We start from the raw sequence: 20898 nt of genomic DNA, 5'->3' as shown, positions 1-20898 counted from the left end.
AATTGTGACCTCAGTCCATCTCCACGCAGAGTTACGGTCCGTGTGATTGAAAAGGAGAGACAACCCTGAATCACAGGTACTAGCCTCGTGTGTCTTATAGGTGAAGACAGACGAGGCTAATACCTGTGGTACAATCGGGAATCACAGGCACTTTCCGTATCAATCGTCATCATATTATAATAATGTAAAGATTATGTTATAAAAAGAGTAAAGTTTTATAGAATATTAACTCTTTTATATTATTAGGGCGTTCAAGATACTGAATGTTGACTGCGAATTTTTTATCATTCGAGAAATAACTGGCATCATTTATATCAAACTCTGTAGATAATTACAGCAAAACTTCGTTATACTGCCACTATTTGTCCAGCAATAAAAGAGGTGGCATTATATCGAAATTTTAATGTACATGTACATAAACTTTTACAATATATTCATACTACGGGGTACTTGTATATTGTTATGTACATATAGTTTTTCATTGATGGATAAATCAGAGTACCTGGAGGAAAAACCACAGTTGTCAGCTAGAAAAGAAAAACAGGAAACCACGATGATACTTATAATGGGCTGTCCCGATTTTATCCTTGTGTGTTGACAATATGTTATTTTACGATTATCATAATTTTATTATGAATACATCCTGCTATGGTTCGAAGTTCAATTATGTTTAACGACGCAGTCTGAGCGTTCTGAAGTGCTCTTGTAGTTAGACACGGATCGCCATGACCTTATTGCCTAATTTTAGACGATTTATTTGAAAATCTTGAGGAACGTTTGCTAATTGGCCGGTCTGTCCACGCCCCATCGTTTATATAAGTGTTCAAATCAAGGATTCACCATGACATATGTTCTGTGTGTATGCGTGGAGCTGTAAGATCGAAAGTAAGTATGGATTTTAATACTTAACCACACAGTTCCTGTCAGCTTAGTGACAAGTTTTAATATCATGTTTTAATTAGTTGTATTTTCTTGATTACAAAATACGCATGCGCAGCAATTCTCTCGTGAATAATATGCGGAAAAGTACTAATATCTTTGTCAGTATTTTTAAATGATATATTTGGCTAGATAACGATAAAACGGTATGCCGGGTGGCGGATTCCGGAAAGTATCTCGGTCATGCGGCGATAGTAATTGTGTGTAGGCGGTCGTGTATATCCGGATAAGGTTTAAGAACGAATAATTTAAAGCTTTCCTAAAAAATTAAGTGACTAAATTTAACAATGTGCATCGGTATATGCACATAAGAAAACGTGTTCAGTTACTTAAAATATTATGACATATCACAGTGTATATATTTCGTTGCTGTTAGGTGTTCATGGTAGTGGGTTAAAGTCCACGTGGAAAATATTCATACGCAAAATAAAGCAAAATCTGAAACCTTTAGATAAACACATATATGTCGTATTTCCCATCTACTACATACCAGGAAATGTTCGCAGTAAGATACCAGGTAAAAGAATGTTTATTTAACGGCACAGCAGTTTAACATTCCCCACTTTCGCCTTCCCTTATATGGCCACAATGATCTTGAAAGCGAATATTAATTCACAGCATATATATTAAACAAAAAAGGGAAGGGCGAAAGTTTGACTTGTTGAAAATGTTCCGGTATATCGTCTATCATGGCTATATATGATTTTGATATAACACAATTATCTATTTCTGCCAGGCTATGACGGGGCGTCTACCGTTATGGGCACTTATGTGTCTACCAGGCCTGTTTGGACAATTGCTGTCAAAGGAACGTGACTATCAAATAGCAAAACTGGAAAACCAGGTGATGGAGTCTATCCGAATCCCTATCATGTCCCTTACTGAGAGTATACTCCAAACCCAGATGGATCAGTGCGACAGGGCTATCAACCTGCTGCAGAATAAAATGGTAGAAATGGAGGAGCGATTGCAGGTTCAAGAGACACGGGAGATAAGTATGTAAATTTGAGTGAAGGGCTGTCGCAATAAATCGGAAAATCGGTGTATCACAATACACCGGCATATTGCATCGTATCGCAATACATAAATGAAACCATCCTCAATACTCCAGGGGTTACGCTCACTTTCGCTCAGGCCAAACGTAATTCTTGAAGTGTCTAGGATGCTGTATATGACAGGAATTTCCTGGAAGCTAAATTTTATGTATCTGTTATGTTTTTAAGTTGCGAATCACTTCAAGTACTAACAGGTATACAAAATAACTATACAGAAAGAGGTATGGCGTACTTGTCCCTGTTTCGACCTTAACGCGACCCATTGCAAAATCATTAATAATACAAATGTGTTTTCAATTTCGGCAAATTTAGATATCTAACGTGGATGGAGTTTATCCTCGTGTCAATAAATAGAAAAAAGCTTTGGATATGTGCCGTACGCAGGACGTAAAAGATTCTTCTTTTGAGAAATATTCAATGAAACAGGGATTGTCTCGACTTTAAATGCGTTTTAACAGACAATTCATTCAGGTACCAACTTTTGGGCTGTTGATTTTAAACATTCAACATCAAATACAATTTCAATCCTATTCTCTAAAAGTGGTAAAGGAATTCGCTGTTATTGAACAAATTTAAAAACAAACTACGACTAAACGTGTTATAAGGTTATTGAACTCCATCTTGAACAAATTTATGAAATGTTAATGGTCTGGTCCACAGCTTAGACAGTAAAAGGTTTTGTTTGGTAATTCCTAGATTGAAAGTTTGAGTCCGTGTCCCGTAGAGCATTTTTCTGTTTCCCTCCATACTATATATTTTTAAACGAGTCAATTGGAGCAATCGGGAACCATCGGCAATTTCCGTAAACGGGACAAAATGCATTCTCTTTTACGGAAAGTGCCAACGGTTTCCGATTATCAATTGGAGCTGTAGGTGTGGGTGGTTTTTTTTTAAATTCATATTTCAGATATTTAAGATTTGGGAAAACGAATGTTGTATTTCAGAAAAAAATGCTTATCAAGAATTCGCTTCATTGCTTCATAATATTAAAACAACGAATACTGGTAGCCTTATTTAATTTGGTTTTAGACTCATTTTGCTACAAAAAGTATATACAGTATATTTGCTTTTAATTAGGCTTGAACAAGCTAGATGTTCTGTATTTAAAAATGTCATGCATGAAAATAATTAACTGTTTAATTGATTTTTTATGTTCATTTGATTAATGCTCTATTTGTATTTCCCTTCAATATTCATAATATCATGAACATTTTGTATATAATACCTGATACGTGTATGACAGAGAGTTTGCATGTACTATTCTTAAACAACGAGTTACTGAATGCACGCACATTAGTAGCTTTTAATCGTGTATTTTAAACGGTGTCAATGCGGCAAACTGAAATAGTTGTTCAGCGAACCTTACACGTCATACCTTATCCCTAATGGTTTGAACGTAAATATAAGTAATAATGTTTCGTCTGCCAGTTCATCCATATTAAATATAATTTCAATTCTGAAATAAATGTCTACAACTTAAATCCACATTTTAGGCAATCAAGCCATTGAGCAAATCCGATTTTTTTAGAATTGAGAACGATTTTAACAAGAAGCCCAGAGGGCCTGTATCGCTCACCTGGATATCAAAAGTAATCATGGCAAAATGTTCTCCAAATAAGATCCAAGGGAATGGGCCAGACCCCAAGGTCAATCGTTGAATCATATCTATATTAGATGTGTCATGCCCAGCAATTTTAGGTATGGTTATAACTTATGGGGTGGGAATCTCAAAAGGTGTGATTCAGAAATTAGGTCCCTAGGGTTGTGGCCAGACCCCAGGATCAATTATAATATCATGACTGCATTCGTCTTTTTATGCCCAACAGTTGTAAATATAGTTTTGGGGTGGGAATCTTAACCGTTTCAAAGCCATGACCCGGGGGTTAAATCTCCAAGATTGGGGCATACCCCAGGATCAATTATAATATCATGGCTACATTCGTCTCTTTATGCCCAGCATTTGTATATACAGTTTTGGGGTGGGGATCTCAACCGTTTCAAAGTTATGACCCAGGGACTATGTCTCCAAGGGTGGGGCCAGACCCCTGGGCAATCCTGGAAGCATATGTGCATTCTTCTCTTCATACTCAGCAATTGTATATATGGTAATATATGGGGATCTCAACCATTTCCAAGCAATAAACAATGTTTTGCCCCACCCTTAGACAAAGGGGTCAGCCCCACTACTTTTACAATTTGAATCCCTGCCTCCCATGAATGCTTCCAACTAAATATGATTGATATCAAGTGCATAGTTCTACGTAAGAAGTAATGTTTAGCAATATAGCAAAAATTACCCCCTTTTGGCCACGCCCCTCAACTCCCTGGGGGGTCAGCCCCACCATTTGTTCACTTTTGAATCCCCACCTCTCATAAATGCTTCTGACATAAATATGATTGATATCCAGTGCACAGTTCTACAGAAGAAGTCATTATAGAAATTTAACCAAATTGACCCTTTTTGGCCACGCCCCTCAGCCCCCTGGGGGGTCAGCCCCACCATTTGTACAATTTTGAATCCCCACTACTTAGGGATGCTTCCAGCCAAATATGGTTGATGTCAATCTTTTAGCTGTAGAGAAGAAGTTGCAATATAGCCAAATAACCCTTTTTGGCCCCACCCCTCAGCCCCTTGGGGGTCAGCCCTACCATTTGTACAATTTTTAATCTCCGCCTCCAATGAATGCTTCTGACTAAAAATGATTGATATCCATAGCAACATAGCCGAATTGTCCCCTTTTGGCCCCGCCCCTCAGCCCCCTGGGGGATTAACCCAACCATTTGTACAAATATGGCATAAGCTCACCTTGGTCCTTCGGACCAGGTGAGCTAATAAGAGGACAATTTGGATTGTAAAGAATAGGCAACTTCATGACAGTGAACACAAAAAATTCATATATTTACATCTCCGCTGCAAGTCCCTGAACTGCCAAAAGAAATTGCATTCATATGGTTATGAACGCAACGCGATCAGTGTGACTTTGACGCGTCTCTTTCCTTACGACACCATTTTAGATGACGTAAGGCTGTACCAGGAATGTCGTTTGCACTGATTATACGAAAAATATCGATACAATAAGCATCGGAAATAATTCCGTTTAAATCACTAATAACTATAAATTAATAATGAAAATATATGTATTGCTTAACGAAAGGCAATCGGGAACCGTCGGCACTTTCCGCATTGTTTACGGAAAGTACCGATGGTTATAATAGTCCAGTAGGCCTCGGGCTAATCACTCTGTGCACGACAAGACCCGAGACAATCGGGAACCGTCGGCACTTTCCGTAAACGAGAAAAATACTCGTTTACGGAAAGTGCCGACGGTTCCCGAATGGTCCCGAGAGCGAGATTCTGGGGAAAGCGAGACTAGCTTCGTACCACAATATGGTTATAAGCGATTGGCCTTTATATTGTCAAGATAGAAAAACTCTGTTCAATAACTTTGCTTCCGGTTCCATTTCAGATAGCAGGATAGGATTCTACACATATATAACTTTTGAAACCACGGACGCCATTCTTAAATTCGACAGAGTCATATTTAACGAAGGCAATGCGTACAACAGCTCCACCGGTAGCTTCACGTGCCAAGTACCTGGCACGTACCATTTTGTTTGGTCAGTCCAGATACAAAATACGGACTGGGGTCACGTGCTTGTGGATTTCCAATTGAACGGGAACACAAAAGGTTTTACTATAACGTTTGGTCCTAAGGAACACACAAGCACGAATTCAATTATTATTCGGCTTGAGCAGGGAGACAGAGTTTGGCTACAGAAAAGGTCGATGAATCAGATCAAGATTGCGGCCTACGAAACCTCATTTTCCGGACACTTTTTGTTTTATTAGGCATACATATATTACATATTACGTCTCTGATGATGCCAACAAATCATCTTCGACTGTTTGACAATAAAGGCATACTCTGCATTTTGTAGTTTGTTTATAGTCAAATAATGACATCTTTCTAGCTGATTAAAACCTAGGTTCTTGTGTTCACTTTCTATTTCAAATTCTCGATACTCTGCACTCCTGGAATATGTCATGGCAAAATCGAAGACTCAGTGTGCGCCGCCTTGTTAATGAGACATGAAGACTATATTGATCCTTCGATGTTCATCAAAAGAATCTCGCGGTCGCTTAACGGTAAAATTACCCGGCTTTGAAGTCGGTGTCCCTCCTCTTTAATCTTCAAGGACAAGTATAGCGACTGTTCATGTTTTTCTTTTCCTGTGACCAATCAAATAGCTAGCAGTGTGCCTTCAATTTGTTCATGACATATTCCAGGGGTGCAGAGAACGTAAGTGAGTATTGAGTATTGAGGATACCTATTTCGGCGTTACTAGTTTTGTTTAGTAGTCCACAGGGCCAGTTCAGTAGATTAATTGCTAGCCCTACGTCAATATATCTAGTCCAAGACAAGCCCTTAAGGAAGCATACCCAATGCGAAACATGATTAAATGAGCATAGGAACATTAAAAAATGCAACATATCTGTATTTTAAAACCGTTTTTAAGAAAATATTGTTGTGTTATAATCTATCAACTAATATTATGATAATAAACATGTATGTCGTTTTCAAAAGTACAAAGAGCCAGTTAGGTTAATTGATTCAAAAGCCTTTGCTGAAATCTATTTCTATGGGACTGGTTGTTGTCAAACCCTGTATTCCTCTTCGGTATTTCTGTATATTTACTCATTAAAATAAATTAAATTAAAAACATTGTCTTCCGTCTTCTTTTGTCAATAAAATGTATTGTTTATTGTGTGAATACTAGTGACGATTTTTGTCCTATTTCGGCCTTATTTTATATGTCATCGAAAACCGTCGGCTCTTTCCGTAAACGAGTATTTTCTCGTTTACGGAAAGTGCCGACGGTTTCCGATTGTTTAATTTGTATGGTAAAAGATGGTGGCGTTAAAGGATACTTGTCCCACTGCAGATAATTCCGCTATAGTTTTTCACAATTTTCACCTTCCCTTCGGCGTCTTATTTCAGTGAGACAGCACTATAAGGTCGGCATCAGATCCGCACTTCCACAGAAAGGCAATCACACTAACATACCCTGACTCTAGCAGAAACACACACATGCACACATACACAACACGCATTAAAGCAAGTCCATGAATTACCCTATTCCGTCTTTGCGTATTGCAGAGTTATCTTCTCTTGGGAGCAGGTATTGATTGTTACGTCACTTATTTATGAGAGTAACGTCATCAATTTTTGAAAAAACGACGAAATTTTCCCGCACAAACCAATGACGTAACAATCAATACCTGCTCCTAAGAGAAGATAACTCTGCAATACGCAAAGACGGAATAGGTGTTGATAGGACGTTCATCACTGTACATTAGCATTGCTCCTTTGAAACAGGGAAAGCTGGCTTACCATATGTATCCGGAACTCTATAAAGTAATATCTATTAATAAATTCATCGTATGTGTTGTATTTAGAATTGTATTATTTGAGATCCAAAATCAAAGACTCGATCCGACAGCATACCTTTAAAACATTCAAGTGGCGTGGACTTTCGACTTCTCGAAATGATCCGTAAACTGTTTCAAGGCGTCAATGGTGACAGAAGACCAATTATATATATTAACGCCAGGTCACATGACTGAATAATTAGAAAAAGAAATAAAATAATTTGCATACAAGAATGATCTCTGACCCATATTTCGTCATTTCCGGTCCATGGAAGTGATCAACGAGATAAGGTAAGTGACAATTTCTTTATAATATCGTGCATTTTTTATTTGTGTGTTTCCATAAATATGATGATCACGTGCACATACAAATGGTGCCTTTCGGTGTGATGTGTTCTTTGCGCAGAAAATCCCCCAAAAAATAAATGAATGAAAGGAGGGTTTAAAAACCTACCTCATCCTACCATTATGGAGCGCCTTATTCCTTTTTATAGTAGTTTAATTTTTCAATAAATCAATTTTTAGCTATCAAGAAATCAATTTTCGATATCAAGATTTCGAAGTATTGAAATAAAGAAATCAATTCCTTATATCAAGAAATAGATATTTTTTATATCAATAATTTTACTTCTTGATATCAAGAAATAACTTTATTGATTCAATAAATTACTTAATTGATATCAAATTATATTTCTTGATGTCAATTTATGCTTTTTTGATATCAAGAATTTGCAATAATTCGACCTTTTTAAACCAAATATTCCTTTTTTGATATCAGTAAATTGATATCGTGATACTTGTATATAAAACTGGGTTACTAGTTCGATGGGGTCCCCCATCACCCTACACATAAAGTCATATTCTTACGGTTACACGAAGCAGAGGTCTTCTTAAGTTAAGGAAACATAGCACGTTAATAATCAAAGTCTATTGAGGATTTCCTTCGCATTTAATGTTGTGGAATGCAGATATCTATGTCACAGATTTTGGTATGTTGATATATAAGTGTGGTTTGTTGGTGCTAGGGTAAAATTTAACTAAGGCCGCTTTCGTTTATTGCTATCCAAACGGTTGAACCGGTTGGATTCGAGTTGTTCGTTTAAGAAATAAGGTCGGACCCAGTAATCAGATGCTGTTTTCAGGCAAGCATTGACAAAGTCTTGCAAGGCATACACTTTTGCAGGTCCGCCAGGATTTATACCAAAATTTGTTGCATATAGAAACAGACGAACCGGTTGTTCCGCATAAACGAACAGGCCCTAGTTTTACGAACATTGTGATCCACCATTATACATACATACACAATGTTAACTACAGTGTAACACTATATGAAACTTACGTGCTCCATAGATTGTGTCTGTCCACAGGGACAAAAACAGGACAATTATATTTAAAGCTATGTTAATTTAACTGAAAACAATGCCTGTGGTTTGACTGCAAGTATTTCAAGCGTCCTTGATATACATGTAATACAAATGGCAGTCGCTTAACTAGGGAGACTCATTATAAAGGGGTGGGCTCATTGTTTAATAATTAGCCTCGTTGTGAGGCAATTAAATATACATCATTAGAGCTTCTCAATCGGGAACCTCCGGCACTTTCCGTAAACGGGAAAATATAATTAAATATACAAGTTTGTAAACAGGTCTTACGGAAAGTGCCAATCGGGAACCGTCGGCACTTTCCGTAAACAAGTATTTTCGACTGGTAAACGATTGGTAGAGGTACAATACACTTTTAAAGCTCTATGATACAGACTCGACAATTGAACTGTCTATCATAGAAACACAGTTATGCGAACTCACCATTGTAATATCTAGCTCAAAAACGGACAATTCTGTAATCAACATCCAACAAAAGCAATATCTGAAGAAGAATCACTGTGATCCAGACTCAATAAAAATACTGTCTCATTTCTAAACTACAATATAGCAACTTCTACTATAGAAACTCTATGAACCGGACTCTATAATAGCACTTTCTACATTGACAACTCTGTAATCCGGATTCAACTAAAGCATTATCTACCATAGAAACTCTGAGACCGGACTCCATAATAGCACTTTCTATTTTGACAACTCTGTAATCCGGATTCAACTGAGGCCATATCTACCGTAGAAATGTGTAAACCTGATTCTTTTATTAGCATGGTCTACTTTGAAACTGTGTCATCTTGGTTTAACAATAATAATTTCCATTCAAGACAATCTCCGATCTAGTTCAACAGCAAAACTATCTTCTTTAAAACCTCTACAAACCGGAACTGAACAAAACTGAATAGCACTGTCGTTTAAAGAAACTCTGTAATCCGAAACCAACAATAACATTATCAGGTTTAGAAACTCTACAATATAGACTCAAGAATAGCATCCTCTTTTTTAAAATTTCTGTATTTCAGACTCTTCAGAAAAGATTAACTACTTTAAAACACTGTTATCCTGACTCAAAAATATCACTAAATACAAACGTTCTTACGTACTTTGTAATCCGGGTCATTAGGACGTAATTCTAGATTTAAAGTAAACTTACAAAAAAGTTGTTAAACATATCAAATCCCGGCTTCAATGTCATGTAATAGACGGGCAGATATTGGAATCTAATCGCTACGAAAGCAATGGGTGTAGTCAGAAAATATCATTTAATGTCGCAGCCAATCGTCACTTCCAGCATCTGAAACAGTCCATAACTACCAAGATATTAAGATAATATTACATTCCATCCTCACAAAATAATACAAGAGGCCCAATGGGCCTGCATCGCTCACCTGTTATTAATCTAACACTTGTAATCGTAAGATTTCATAAAAACCTATTAAGATTTAAACCTATGACGCCTCTGACCTTGATTGTCGAACAAGGACATTAGGTTGAAAGTGGATCAAGGGCATTCATTTGAACAAACTTGGTAGCCCTTGATCCCAGCGGGCTACTGGCTAAATATCTTCACCCTGGGCCTTTTGGTTATTGAGAAGAAGTTGGTTGAAGATTTTAACATATTTCAACCCTTGTGACCTTGAAAGTTGGTCAAGGTCATTCATTGAACAAACTTGGTAGCACTTCATCCCAGTATGCTACAGGCCTAATATCAGTACCCTGTGCCTTTTGGTTATTGAGAAGAAGTTGTTTGAAGATTTTAAAGACATCTTACCCCAATGACCTTGAAAGCCGGCCAAGGTCATTCATTTGAACAAACTTGGTAGCACTTCATCCCAGCATGCTAAAGGCCCAATTTCAGTACCCTGGGCCTTTTGGTTATTGAGAAGAAGTCGTTTGAAGATTTTAAAGACATCTTACCCCAATGACCTTGAAAGCCGGCCAAGGTCATTCATTTGAACAAAATTGGTAGCCCTTTATCCCAGTATGCTACAGGCCCAATATCAGTACCCTGGGCCATTTGGTTATTGAGAAGAAACTGTTTGAAGATTTCAACATATTTGATCCCTGTGACCTTGAAAGTGGGTCAAGGTCATTTATTTGAACAAACTTGGTAGCCCTTGATCCCAGCATGCTACTGGCTAAATATCATCTTCTTAGGCCTTTTGGTTACCGAAAAGAAGTTGTTTAGACAAAAAGTTGACGCCGGATAGACGGACGACGAACGACGGACGCCGCACCATAACATAAGCTCACTTGCCCTTCGGGCAGGTGAGCTGATAATAATGTTGTTTGTAATAATAATGAGCATTCCCTTGATAAATTATGATAATATCATTTCATAGTTTTTGATTCCTTCAATTGATTTATTGAATTAATTATATGATAACTGCCATTAGTATGTGTGGTCAACGCTTCCCAGTAAGTCAGTGGATCACAATTTGATAAGGGGAGGTAATCATATTGTCTCCCTTCGTTAATTTGCGTGTCCAAGTTGGTATATTGCAATAAAATCTTATTTACGATATTAATATCATGAACTCACAAACGTTAATTTTATTCCTGATTGTTTTCCTTGTCAACTTAAATGTTTTGAAAGATATTTGTATAACAAAAAATAAAGTTAAAAATTCATACATCTAAATTGCAATCGCATTAAATGTGAGGTTTTATCACAACTCAGCACGTGTGAAAATCGATCGAAAGGTTCCGATTTTGATGATGCTATCGTTGACTCATTCATAGGTTGCAAACAATGGGACAAAATTCAACGAAAACCAAAGTACAAGCGGTGACAGCTTGGGGAGCCGAGAAGACATCGTCGAACAAATCTGTATCTGCTCCTCCTGCGCATATTACAGAAAAATCAAACTCATCGAATTCCAAATCCTCTCCAACTGTGCAAAATACTCTGGGCTCATGTGTAACGCTGTCTGAAGCTCCAGGGAATGGTCGTTCTTTAACAACAACAACAGCAGCAGCAGCAACAACAACCACAACCACAACAACCATTGCGCATGCCAAACAAAACAAGAATTCTAAATGGTCCATATTGATGCCACCAAGCACGTATGCACATACTGATGTACCATTGCAATTGGCTGCCGAATATTTTACGTCATTTCCGTTCACGATTCCCTCCGATCAAGATGCAGATGGTTTCAAACATAACCGAGTGGTGGCGCTAGCCGACGATACAATCATCTTGTTAGACCGAAACAACGATAAATTGAAACTCTTCAGCCCAGATTACAAGTTTCTGCACCATTTAAGAACGCCGACACGCGGGCCAGTGGGAGTGGACTATGCTAATGGTCTGACTGTGGTTGACAAGTCAACGGTGGCGGCGTCTTTCGGTGGTGTCTATAATTGCGTGAACTTGTACACCGTGAAGGGCGGTAAACTTGAACTGACCACTTCAGCAAAACGGAGGGACAAGAGTGGCGATCTGCTGGACATCGCTTATCAAAACAAGAGCTTTATTTGTCTGGTGTCGCATTATAGCGAATTCATTCGGAGTATTGAATTGATGGATACGGACAACCACAGGCGAGTCATAGTTAAAGAAAAGGGACTCTTTTCCGTATATACGGATATTATAGCCGGTAATCGAAACTGTTTCTATGTGTCTTATACATATCCACACAAAGTTCGATGCTTTTCCTTCGAAGGAACGCAACTGTGGAACATACCGGCCCCAACTGGCGCCGCAGGACTGGCGCTAGTGCTAGGACAACTTTGTGTCGTTTTGGAAAACGGCATTTTGCGAAGTGCCACCAGGAACGGTCAAGTGTGTAGTGATGTTAACCTCCGGTTGCCTTTCACGCCTCACTGCGTGTGTTACCAGCAACATGCGAAGAAATTTCTTATGACTTACTGTCCACTCTATGAACGCATCAGAGTATTCTCTTTGTGTTGAATACAGTTTCGGCGATAATCATTTTTGCCAACATCTCACCTTGTTCGTTAGGGAGAAACAGAGCAGAAAAACTGTCCTTTAGACAGGTGATGGTAACTGCATGCGGAGGTTGTACTTTAAATTTTCGGTCGATTTATTAAATATGTTTTGAGTATTTTTTGTGTTCGATTTTTTTTTATAGAAGAAAATCGACCGAACCTTTGAATTACGGTTCCCGTAGCTAATATGTATACAGAGCATTTCTCTGCAAATACTTGTTTTCAATATTTGAGGAATAATGTGGCACATGTAGTACCAAGGTATTTTGGCAATACCGCCATTATTCCAACTTCATAATCTAAGGGTTCCTCTCTCGAACAACATCGGAGGCTCTTTACGCGACACCTGGCGGACGATACAAGTAGACTGTTCTGATGGCTTTGATGAAGACCGAAGTAATCACACTGTTTCGTAACGGTAAAATTACCAGGCTCTCAAAATGGGTATTGCTCCTAACAATCTTTATATGACAGGTATCGGCCTAGCGATTTGTCAGATTTTTACACCTGAAACCACATTCGGCTAACCTCGGCTGATTCCGGTACTCAACATGTAGGTACAGAATCTGGCGAGTTGTGACGAGTGCGGAAACCAATCAACTGGCTTGCCGCAAGTCTTCAGTATTGTCATGAAAAATCAACGCATGCGTAACTTAATTGAGCCTAACTTCTGAAATTTCGACGATTTAGATTCACATATCTTCTCTGTACCCTTGGAATATGTCATGACAAAATCGAAGTATACAGAGGAGTTATGACTGATTGCAACGCCGGTCAATTTTACCGTGAGGCTGCCGCGCTATCCTTCTGATGTACAGACTTGTGCCAATAAAGTGAAGATAATTTCAAGATGGCTGCCACATACAGTTGTCAAGCACCTGCCACTTTTCAACGTTTTCAAAAGTAAAGGTCAAATGTCACGTCATAGGTCAAATGGCTGAAGGTCATTCATTTGAACAAACTTGGTAGCCATTCATCCCAGAATGTTACTAGCTAAACATCATCACCTAGGCCTCTTAGTTATTCAGAACAAGTTATTTTTTTTAACATATTTGACCCCTGTGACATGTCATACATTTGAACAAACTTGGTAGCCCTTTTTTCCCCAGCATGCTACTGGCCAAATATCATCATCCTAGGCCTTTTGGTTATTCAGAAGAAGTTGTTTTAAAAGGTTTTTAACATATTCGACCCCATTGACCTTGAATATAGGCAGGTAAGCTAAAAACGCATACATGTAGCAAGATTACTACATCTGTAATTTGTAATATGACAAACCAATTTTCATATTAGTGCAAATTGTAACCGCAAACAATATACTGAACTTTATGACACTCTTAACCTGATGAAATTAAAGCTTACAGCCATAAGGAAATGATTTTTACTTGAAATTTTCTCTTTCCTAGCTACATATTTGAAAATTGAAAAACAATAAAACATGTTTTGAAAAATAGTAATTTATTATCCTTCCCTTTGTCATCTTAGACAAGGTAACTATGTGAGAACGCCTTGCATATACGTTTTCTCACACTTCACATAGACTCGCATGTATTCTCACACTCGCCCTCATTCTCAAAGTTCTCATCGGAACAATTCTCAGTCACATCACATGTCCAAAGTGCTCCATATCAAATGTTGAAAGACAATTCTCAGCAAATACTGATGATCTAATGTACATACTTACAAAACACCCACAAATTAATCACATGGGAAACAAAACAGGTTAAAAACAGGAACTGATAAAACACAAGTTTAAAACAATTGCTGATTTGTCAAGCTTAAAACAGAAATGAAATAAAACTGGTTGTTGGATGATTAGTAAAAATGGAGAAATTTCAAAGAAAGAAACAAAAGCCCCCTTCCCAAACAATTAAAGCAAATTAGTTCTCCCCATGTCAAATCATCCTGTGGTACATTACAGGATTTCACCTGCATGGAAACTCTTTATATAAAACACATTTGGCATCTAAGTGTAATAGTATATTTCATCAGTGACCTCTGAGGTCGTCAATGACCTCTGATGACTTCAGTGACCTCTGACGACATCAGTGACCTCTGACGACATCAGTGACCTCTGACGCCTTCAATGACCTCTGACAAATGTACATTTGAGTATAGCACAAATTGAAGATACATATGTACATTTTAGTCCTGAAAAAGAAATTGCAGCCTCTTGCTACACTTTTTATTTATAATAATCTTCCCTATCTATACAGAAGGTTGATATTCATTATTAAAAACATTTTTTTTAAATACATGTTTTAAATTTTGCTTTTAATATGATAAGCTTTAAAATCAAACTTGGAATTAAAAACAAAACAAAGAACTTAACACTTATCAAAACAAACAAAACTACTGAATATTAACCTCGACATTTATTTCCTTTTCTATTTATTTCAATGAAATGTTGGGACGGATGAGTCACAACCAATATATTTAGTAATTGAAGAGAAAATCATATTTTTTCTGTCATTGAATCGAAAAGTTGAAAAAAAATTTGATAATATCAAGAATTGATTGAAGAAATTAGGAAAGAACACTTGAAGAGAAAATTGACAGGACAGTGAATTCTACACAGAATAGACAGCAGAAGGGCAGACAACTCTGTATCTCGTTACAAGAAAACACAAAATTAAAACTACAAGTTGCTTTCAGCTAAACAAAAGAACACAATTTGACTATACATGTACTGCTGTATGATCAAACTCAAGATAATAAAGCCAAAATATGAAACAGTATCCTAAATTTTAAATAAATTTTCCAGCCGTGGCAAAAATTATTGTCCACAAAATATCAAAATTCTTAATAATGAAACAGGTTCATTTAAGGAAATGTTCACAAAACCTCAAAAATAAATTGCAACACAGAAAAAAATAAAACACATAACTTGTATTGCTTATGGAGTGGTAATTGTTTTGTTTTTTTAGCTAATTACAGCCGCTGTAAGGAAAGCAATTTGTTACATATGTATCCTGGAGAGTGTGGGTCATTGGACTGGTCCAGTAAACACAAGCTGGATACATCTATACGGCAATAGATGACAGTTAATGTTAGAATCTTGATCAGCATTCACAAACACTCCCCAAACCAGTGTGCATTATTCCGACTAATAATCAACATCAATTTTGAGTACTTTCTGTTTCAGGACATCATAATAGTACACTTCGGGTTATCTGATAGAAGTTATAGTTTTAAAATCAAACATTACAAAATCCTAAACCTGCAGGTATCTAATGTTGTCTTGATAGGTAATATACAGTGAATCGGAGAAAGTCTAATATTCATTTTTTTCTTTTTTCTTTTATTTCAATATAACGACATGCACACTGGTAAAGAGTTGAGAGTTGTCTTGACAGCAGACACACACATAGACTTGACACAGCACACAGTTTGTATGGCAAGAACATCACACAGAACTTAACACACAGTAAAGCGATGAAATCATACAGGACACTACACACAGAACACAGGTAGTATGGCAAAATTAACATCACACAAAAAAAAACAATGCAGGTTTGCATCATGTTGAGCACTTGATCAAAGGTACACCAACACCTCCACACATGGACATTCGATTCGCTGACACACATGATTAAATTTATAGGCTGTAACTTGACTAGACATATCTATGAATCTGTGCCGCGACAGTGTTGCCGTCATCTATTTCGGTTTACGTGATTAATGCAGCAACTATATTTTTTTCCCTTTTATATTTTCAGAGATTTACAAAACAGACAATGAATTCCATGTAAATATTTCATGATCCCCAAGCACAACAGAAGAACAGTTTTATGCCAGACACTGCCTAGAACGGACATTACAAGAGACCGAATAACAAAGATTGTATACATAACAATGGATTTCAAAGAGACATGATTAACTTGCAATTATTGTTAATGCTTTCCCATCTTTGTACAGCGACAGGGTCTTACCTGACAGAGCGTCAATGAACTACCTTTAATATTACAACACAATTTTGTTAAGCTTTATTCAAAATTTTAAAAATGCTTTACACAGATCATGTAAAAGCTAATTAATTTATTTTCTTTAAAGTGTTTCCATGCTTTCAATGAAATCAAAACTACATTGCTTCATCTTAAACTAAAAAAAAAAAAAAAAATCCTGTGAAGAAGAGATGTAGAAAAATTAAGAATTTGTAATTTACAACAGCTGCTGCATCACTATGTAAATACAGCCATAAAGAACCAGATAACTATTTTCAATTGAGCTCTTAAAAGGCCATTGTTTTATTTTTAATTCTACTAATTCTGCCAGTAACAAAACCCTATTTAAACTAGTTTCAGGATAATCTCATGAGGTGTTGTGCTTTAAAACAAAACTATGATATACATATATACGATTAAAATTAAAGAGTCCTGTATGTTTGTTTTACTTTATAACAGAAAAAAACCCAATCTGTTCCCATTTAAATATTTGAAAAATAAATTGTTCATGATTAACTTGAAAACTGATCAATCAAGTAATTAAAAGGTAAGGATTCATTTGTTCATCAAATTTAAATATATTCCATTTTTTTCCCCTCTTAATTGTGCAGTTTTCAAATAACTCTATCCAGTTTGGTTTTAACACTAATTTATTTTGGTAAATAAATAATTACATTCTATTCCATGAACCAATACTGTAGCATTGTTAAAAAGTAAATAACTTCAACATAAATTAAAAGTAAAACAAATTAATTTTTGAATAAATCCATCCCTTATTCCAGTTGTTACGTTAAAGCGCCATGTAACAAGTTTGTAATATAATAATTTTCGGATAAACAAAAGACAGAAACTGCCGAATAAAACGGGGATAAAAACTGACCGTTTTCCTGAATATAAACGAATATTTTGCAATTAGCCAACTCTGTATCCTAGAAGTTCTACTGCTTCAAAAAATAATTATATTTGCAAATTCAGAATACATAAAATTGTATATTTTTTTTACATGTGATTTTCCAAAACAATAATAATTTGTCTATTTATAGTATTTCTTTGTTAACCAAAAGAACAGTATTGTTTGTTCTCTTAAAATCGTATTTTCATGTCATAAAAGCCTTGCTTGCTGACTTTCTTACCACAAACAGGTAATTCATATTTTTGCCGAAATCTGGCAGAGCTAGCTTTATTTTGCTTTCCAACCAACGACCATGGAAATCAGGAAAATTTCAACTTAAACCCATATAACTGCAAAAAGCACCTATTCTACTATCAGAAATTTGCCCCAAAAAAATAATTCAGATTTTTTTCAATATATATGCAAAATAACACCCACTTTTGAAGAATATGGTGTTAATGGGCTAAAACATGCTTAGTTTGATAGAAAAACACCCTTGAATTTATAAGACTATGAAACAGTGGATTCTGAAAAGCTCAAGTTCCTGCTTAAAACTGATCATCTGATTAACAATAAAAAAATCACTGCCTTTATAAAGTAGCAAAATTTCTTAAAACTTTTCTCTGAATGTGATACAAAAGTATGCCATAAAAAAAATGTCACCCTGAAAATCAACAACATAATTGAATTTCTTAATATTCCATCGGTTTTCTTTTCTCAAGAGAAATGACAATTTGAATCAGTGGACCATTCGCTCATTGGTCTGAAGAGGTCTACACAAAATTGATATATACATGATTAATTTATACAAGATAGATTTGGAATCCCCTTGGACAGGTGAGAGTTGCATACAAAAGCGCGCGCACACGATAACACTGTACAGGGTTTTAGCCAAGAGAACTGGCACTCGCTAAAACGTCTTCGCGCATGCACTCCAACCCAAACAACAACGCTGCAGACTCTTTGTACACACGACGTACAGACCCACCCCATCATCAGTTTGTTGGGATGGTTTGTTCAGAGGCAGATTTCCGAAGTTGTGTCCACCCGTCAGTTTTCTACAGTGGAGTATCGACATGGAATTATCAGTGTAGTTGCTAATGTAAGCACAGGTAGGAAACTTGTGAGATCATAGCTAATATTTATAAGCAAGGTTTAAATCAATCATGTGTGTAGTTTGCCCCACAGAATTTTGGAATAAATAAATTAATCAATTTCATTCATGCATTTTATTCTCATTCTTGTTTTTTTGGGTTTTTTTTTTTTTTTTTTTGGGAAAATATTATTTCCATTTATATATTGCATAAAGGTTGAAAGCATCCACAATTCAGAACCTAGCTTCAAATTATAACAAATAATCATTGAATCATAAGTCAATACTCCCCACAGCCATTTTATGATATCAAAGACTTATCTCAAGAACATTCCTTGCTGTGAACGTCAGAAAGGAGGTTATACAAGCAATATGTGACCATAGTGGACATTTAAAAAAAAAAAAACCATGTTCATCTTACAAACCTTTTTCCCCCCCAGAGAATAAATTAATCATTGCCTGAAGTTTAATCCTATGAGTTTATGTGACAAACTCTTGTTTTCGGATCAGAAAACCACAAAGTTATCTCTGTAGAAATCATTTGTACAAAAGGAGGTGAACATTGTTTATTTAAAGATCGGAATCTGTCCCCACACAAACCACGCAGCAACTGACCGATGTATGGTAGGATCTGTACGATTAAACTGGACTTTGTCAAGTCCTTCAATGACCACTTTCTATTTTACCAGTGCATGAACGTGTATCTAGCTTTCTCCATTCACAAACTATTAAACCTCGTAACTCTTATACTCATGCATACATCAGAGTTCTTAACTCTTTTCACTCTTTCCACAACGTGTGTAAAACACACAAATTTTTAAATAAAGAACATGTTCAGAAATTTTCCCAAGGACAGGCTGTGCACAGACAATACAGATTTGGTTGCTCTATCACATATCAGCACTGAAAACTGTCTGGGGACAGCAGATAGTGTCGCTAATTTTTCTACTGAATAACATTAATGTCTGTCATAACAATTTAAATGGCTTTTAATGTTATTCAGGATCACTTTTGCATTTCAAATTTAGCTATAATTTCCAATTTTGTGATGTGGTAGTTATTCCTTTTATGAGGAAACACAATTCATAATGAAATTCCATTTTTTCTCTCTTGCAAAACTTATATTTAGTAAAAGATGCACTTGAAGACTGGCAGAACTATTTTGATTGTCTAGTTCAACCGGTAACTAGCAATGTCTGGAACTAGACGTCATAAATTGCTTCTCCACATATGGCCTTCAAGGAAAAGTGGGTTTTAAAAATATCTATTTTCTATCATAATTGTAGCGTACAATCCTTCATCATTAAAGCTTTGCTATGTGGTCTTGGTTGTTTTAAAATATTTTCTGCAGATATTGATTTTTTTCTGTATATTTTCTATCGACACAGCCAGTCTTGAGAACAGTTCTGACCATATTCCGGTACAATAAATGCTGAATGCATGACCATGTTCTCACAGGTAATTTCACAGCCAACGGATGACACCAGTGCAGTTATTTTTATAACATAAATATCATGCCATCTAATTGAATAAAAAAAAGTTGGCAACAAATGATGGTGAGAACAGACCCCACCAACTTAATGCAGTTTCTTTTAAACACAAGCTTGGTCAAAAGATTTAACTATCACCAATTCTGGTGAGACTTGTGTATATAAGTGCTATTGTGTGGTCTGCCGGAGGCCCTCAAGGGACCTGGCGCGGCGCCCGCCTGTCCATCTGTGCGACCTCCAGACAATTTGTGACGGCAACATGACTACATGGGGCTTGCCCCATACACAGTTGTCTGGGCTCGGCTAGCACATGGAATTGTAGGTGGAGGTCAGTTATCTCCCTTGGGTCAACGTCCAACACACTGTTGTCATGTTCTGTCCCCAAACGTAAAGCCGGAAGGTTGGTTGAGCGACAACGATGCCTGTATAACACTGTTGGATCCGGATCCCAAACCACTATCACCTGAATGTCTGCAAGGTCATGAAAAGGTCAATATTAAAGTATCTTTCACATGGTAAAACAAGATCACTATACATGACTACACAGAAATTCTTTAATAATAAACCTGGTAAAACCAAGATAATTTTGATTTCATTTGCCAACATTCTTCGTACACATATAACAAGGAGTTCATTTGCCAACATTCTTTCGGACACATATACCAAGGAGTATGTATATTGTTGTCTCATGAATTCATGTCCTTGACAATTAACATTATGATGA

At 36.6% G+C, this 20898-nt stretch overlaps 2 protein-coding genes across 4 annotated transcripts in view; one reads left to right on the top strand and one right to left on the bottom strand.

Annotated features, from left to right (window-relative positions):
* The first annotated feature begins 677 nt into the window (after positions 1-677).
* Positions 678-5925, top strand: LOC110449742 (complement C1q subcomponent subunit C-like). Its single transcript, XM_021496798.1, has 3 exons — positions 678-885; positions 1676-1934; positions 5462-5925. The coding sequence occupies exons 1-3, from the start codon at positions 862-864 to the stop codon at positions 5842-5844; spliced, it is 666 nt and encodes a 221-aa protein (XP_021352473.1). The 5' UTR covers positions 678-861; the 3' UTR covers positions 5845-5925.
* Positions 5926-16035: 10110 nt separating this feature from the next.
* LOC110449715 (serine/threonine-protein kinase tousled-like 2) overlaps positions 16036-20898 on the bottom strand; it is a 51994-nt gene continuing 47131 nt past the window's right edge. For all 3 annotated transcript variants that reach the window (XM_021496757.1, XM_021496755.1, XM_021496756.1), the window contains exon 20: positions 16036-20645. In XM_021496757.1, coding sequence (XP_021352432.1) covers positions 20543-20645 — 103 coding nt within the window. In that variant the 3' untranslated portion in view covers positions 16036-20542. The remainder of the gene's footprint in view (positions 20646-20898) is intronic.

Source organism: Mizuhopecten yessoensis, unplaced genomic scaffold (assembly GCF_002113885.1).
Source record: "Mizuhopecten yessoensis strain PY_sf001 unplaced genomic scaffold, ASM211388v2 scaffold4805, whole genome shotgun sequence".
Lineage (NCBI taxonomy): Eukaryota > Metazoa > Mollusca > Bivalvia > Pectinida > Pectinidae > Mizuhopecten > Mizuhopecten yessoensis.
This window is presented reverse-complemented; position numbering and strand designations above follow the sequence as displayed.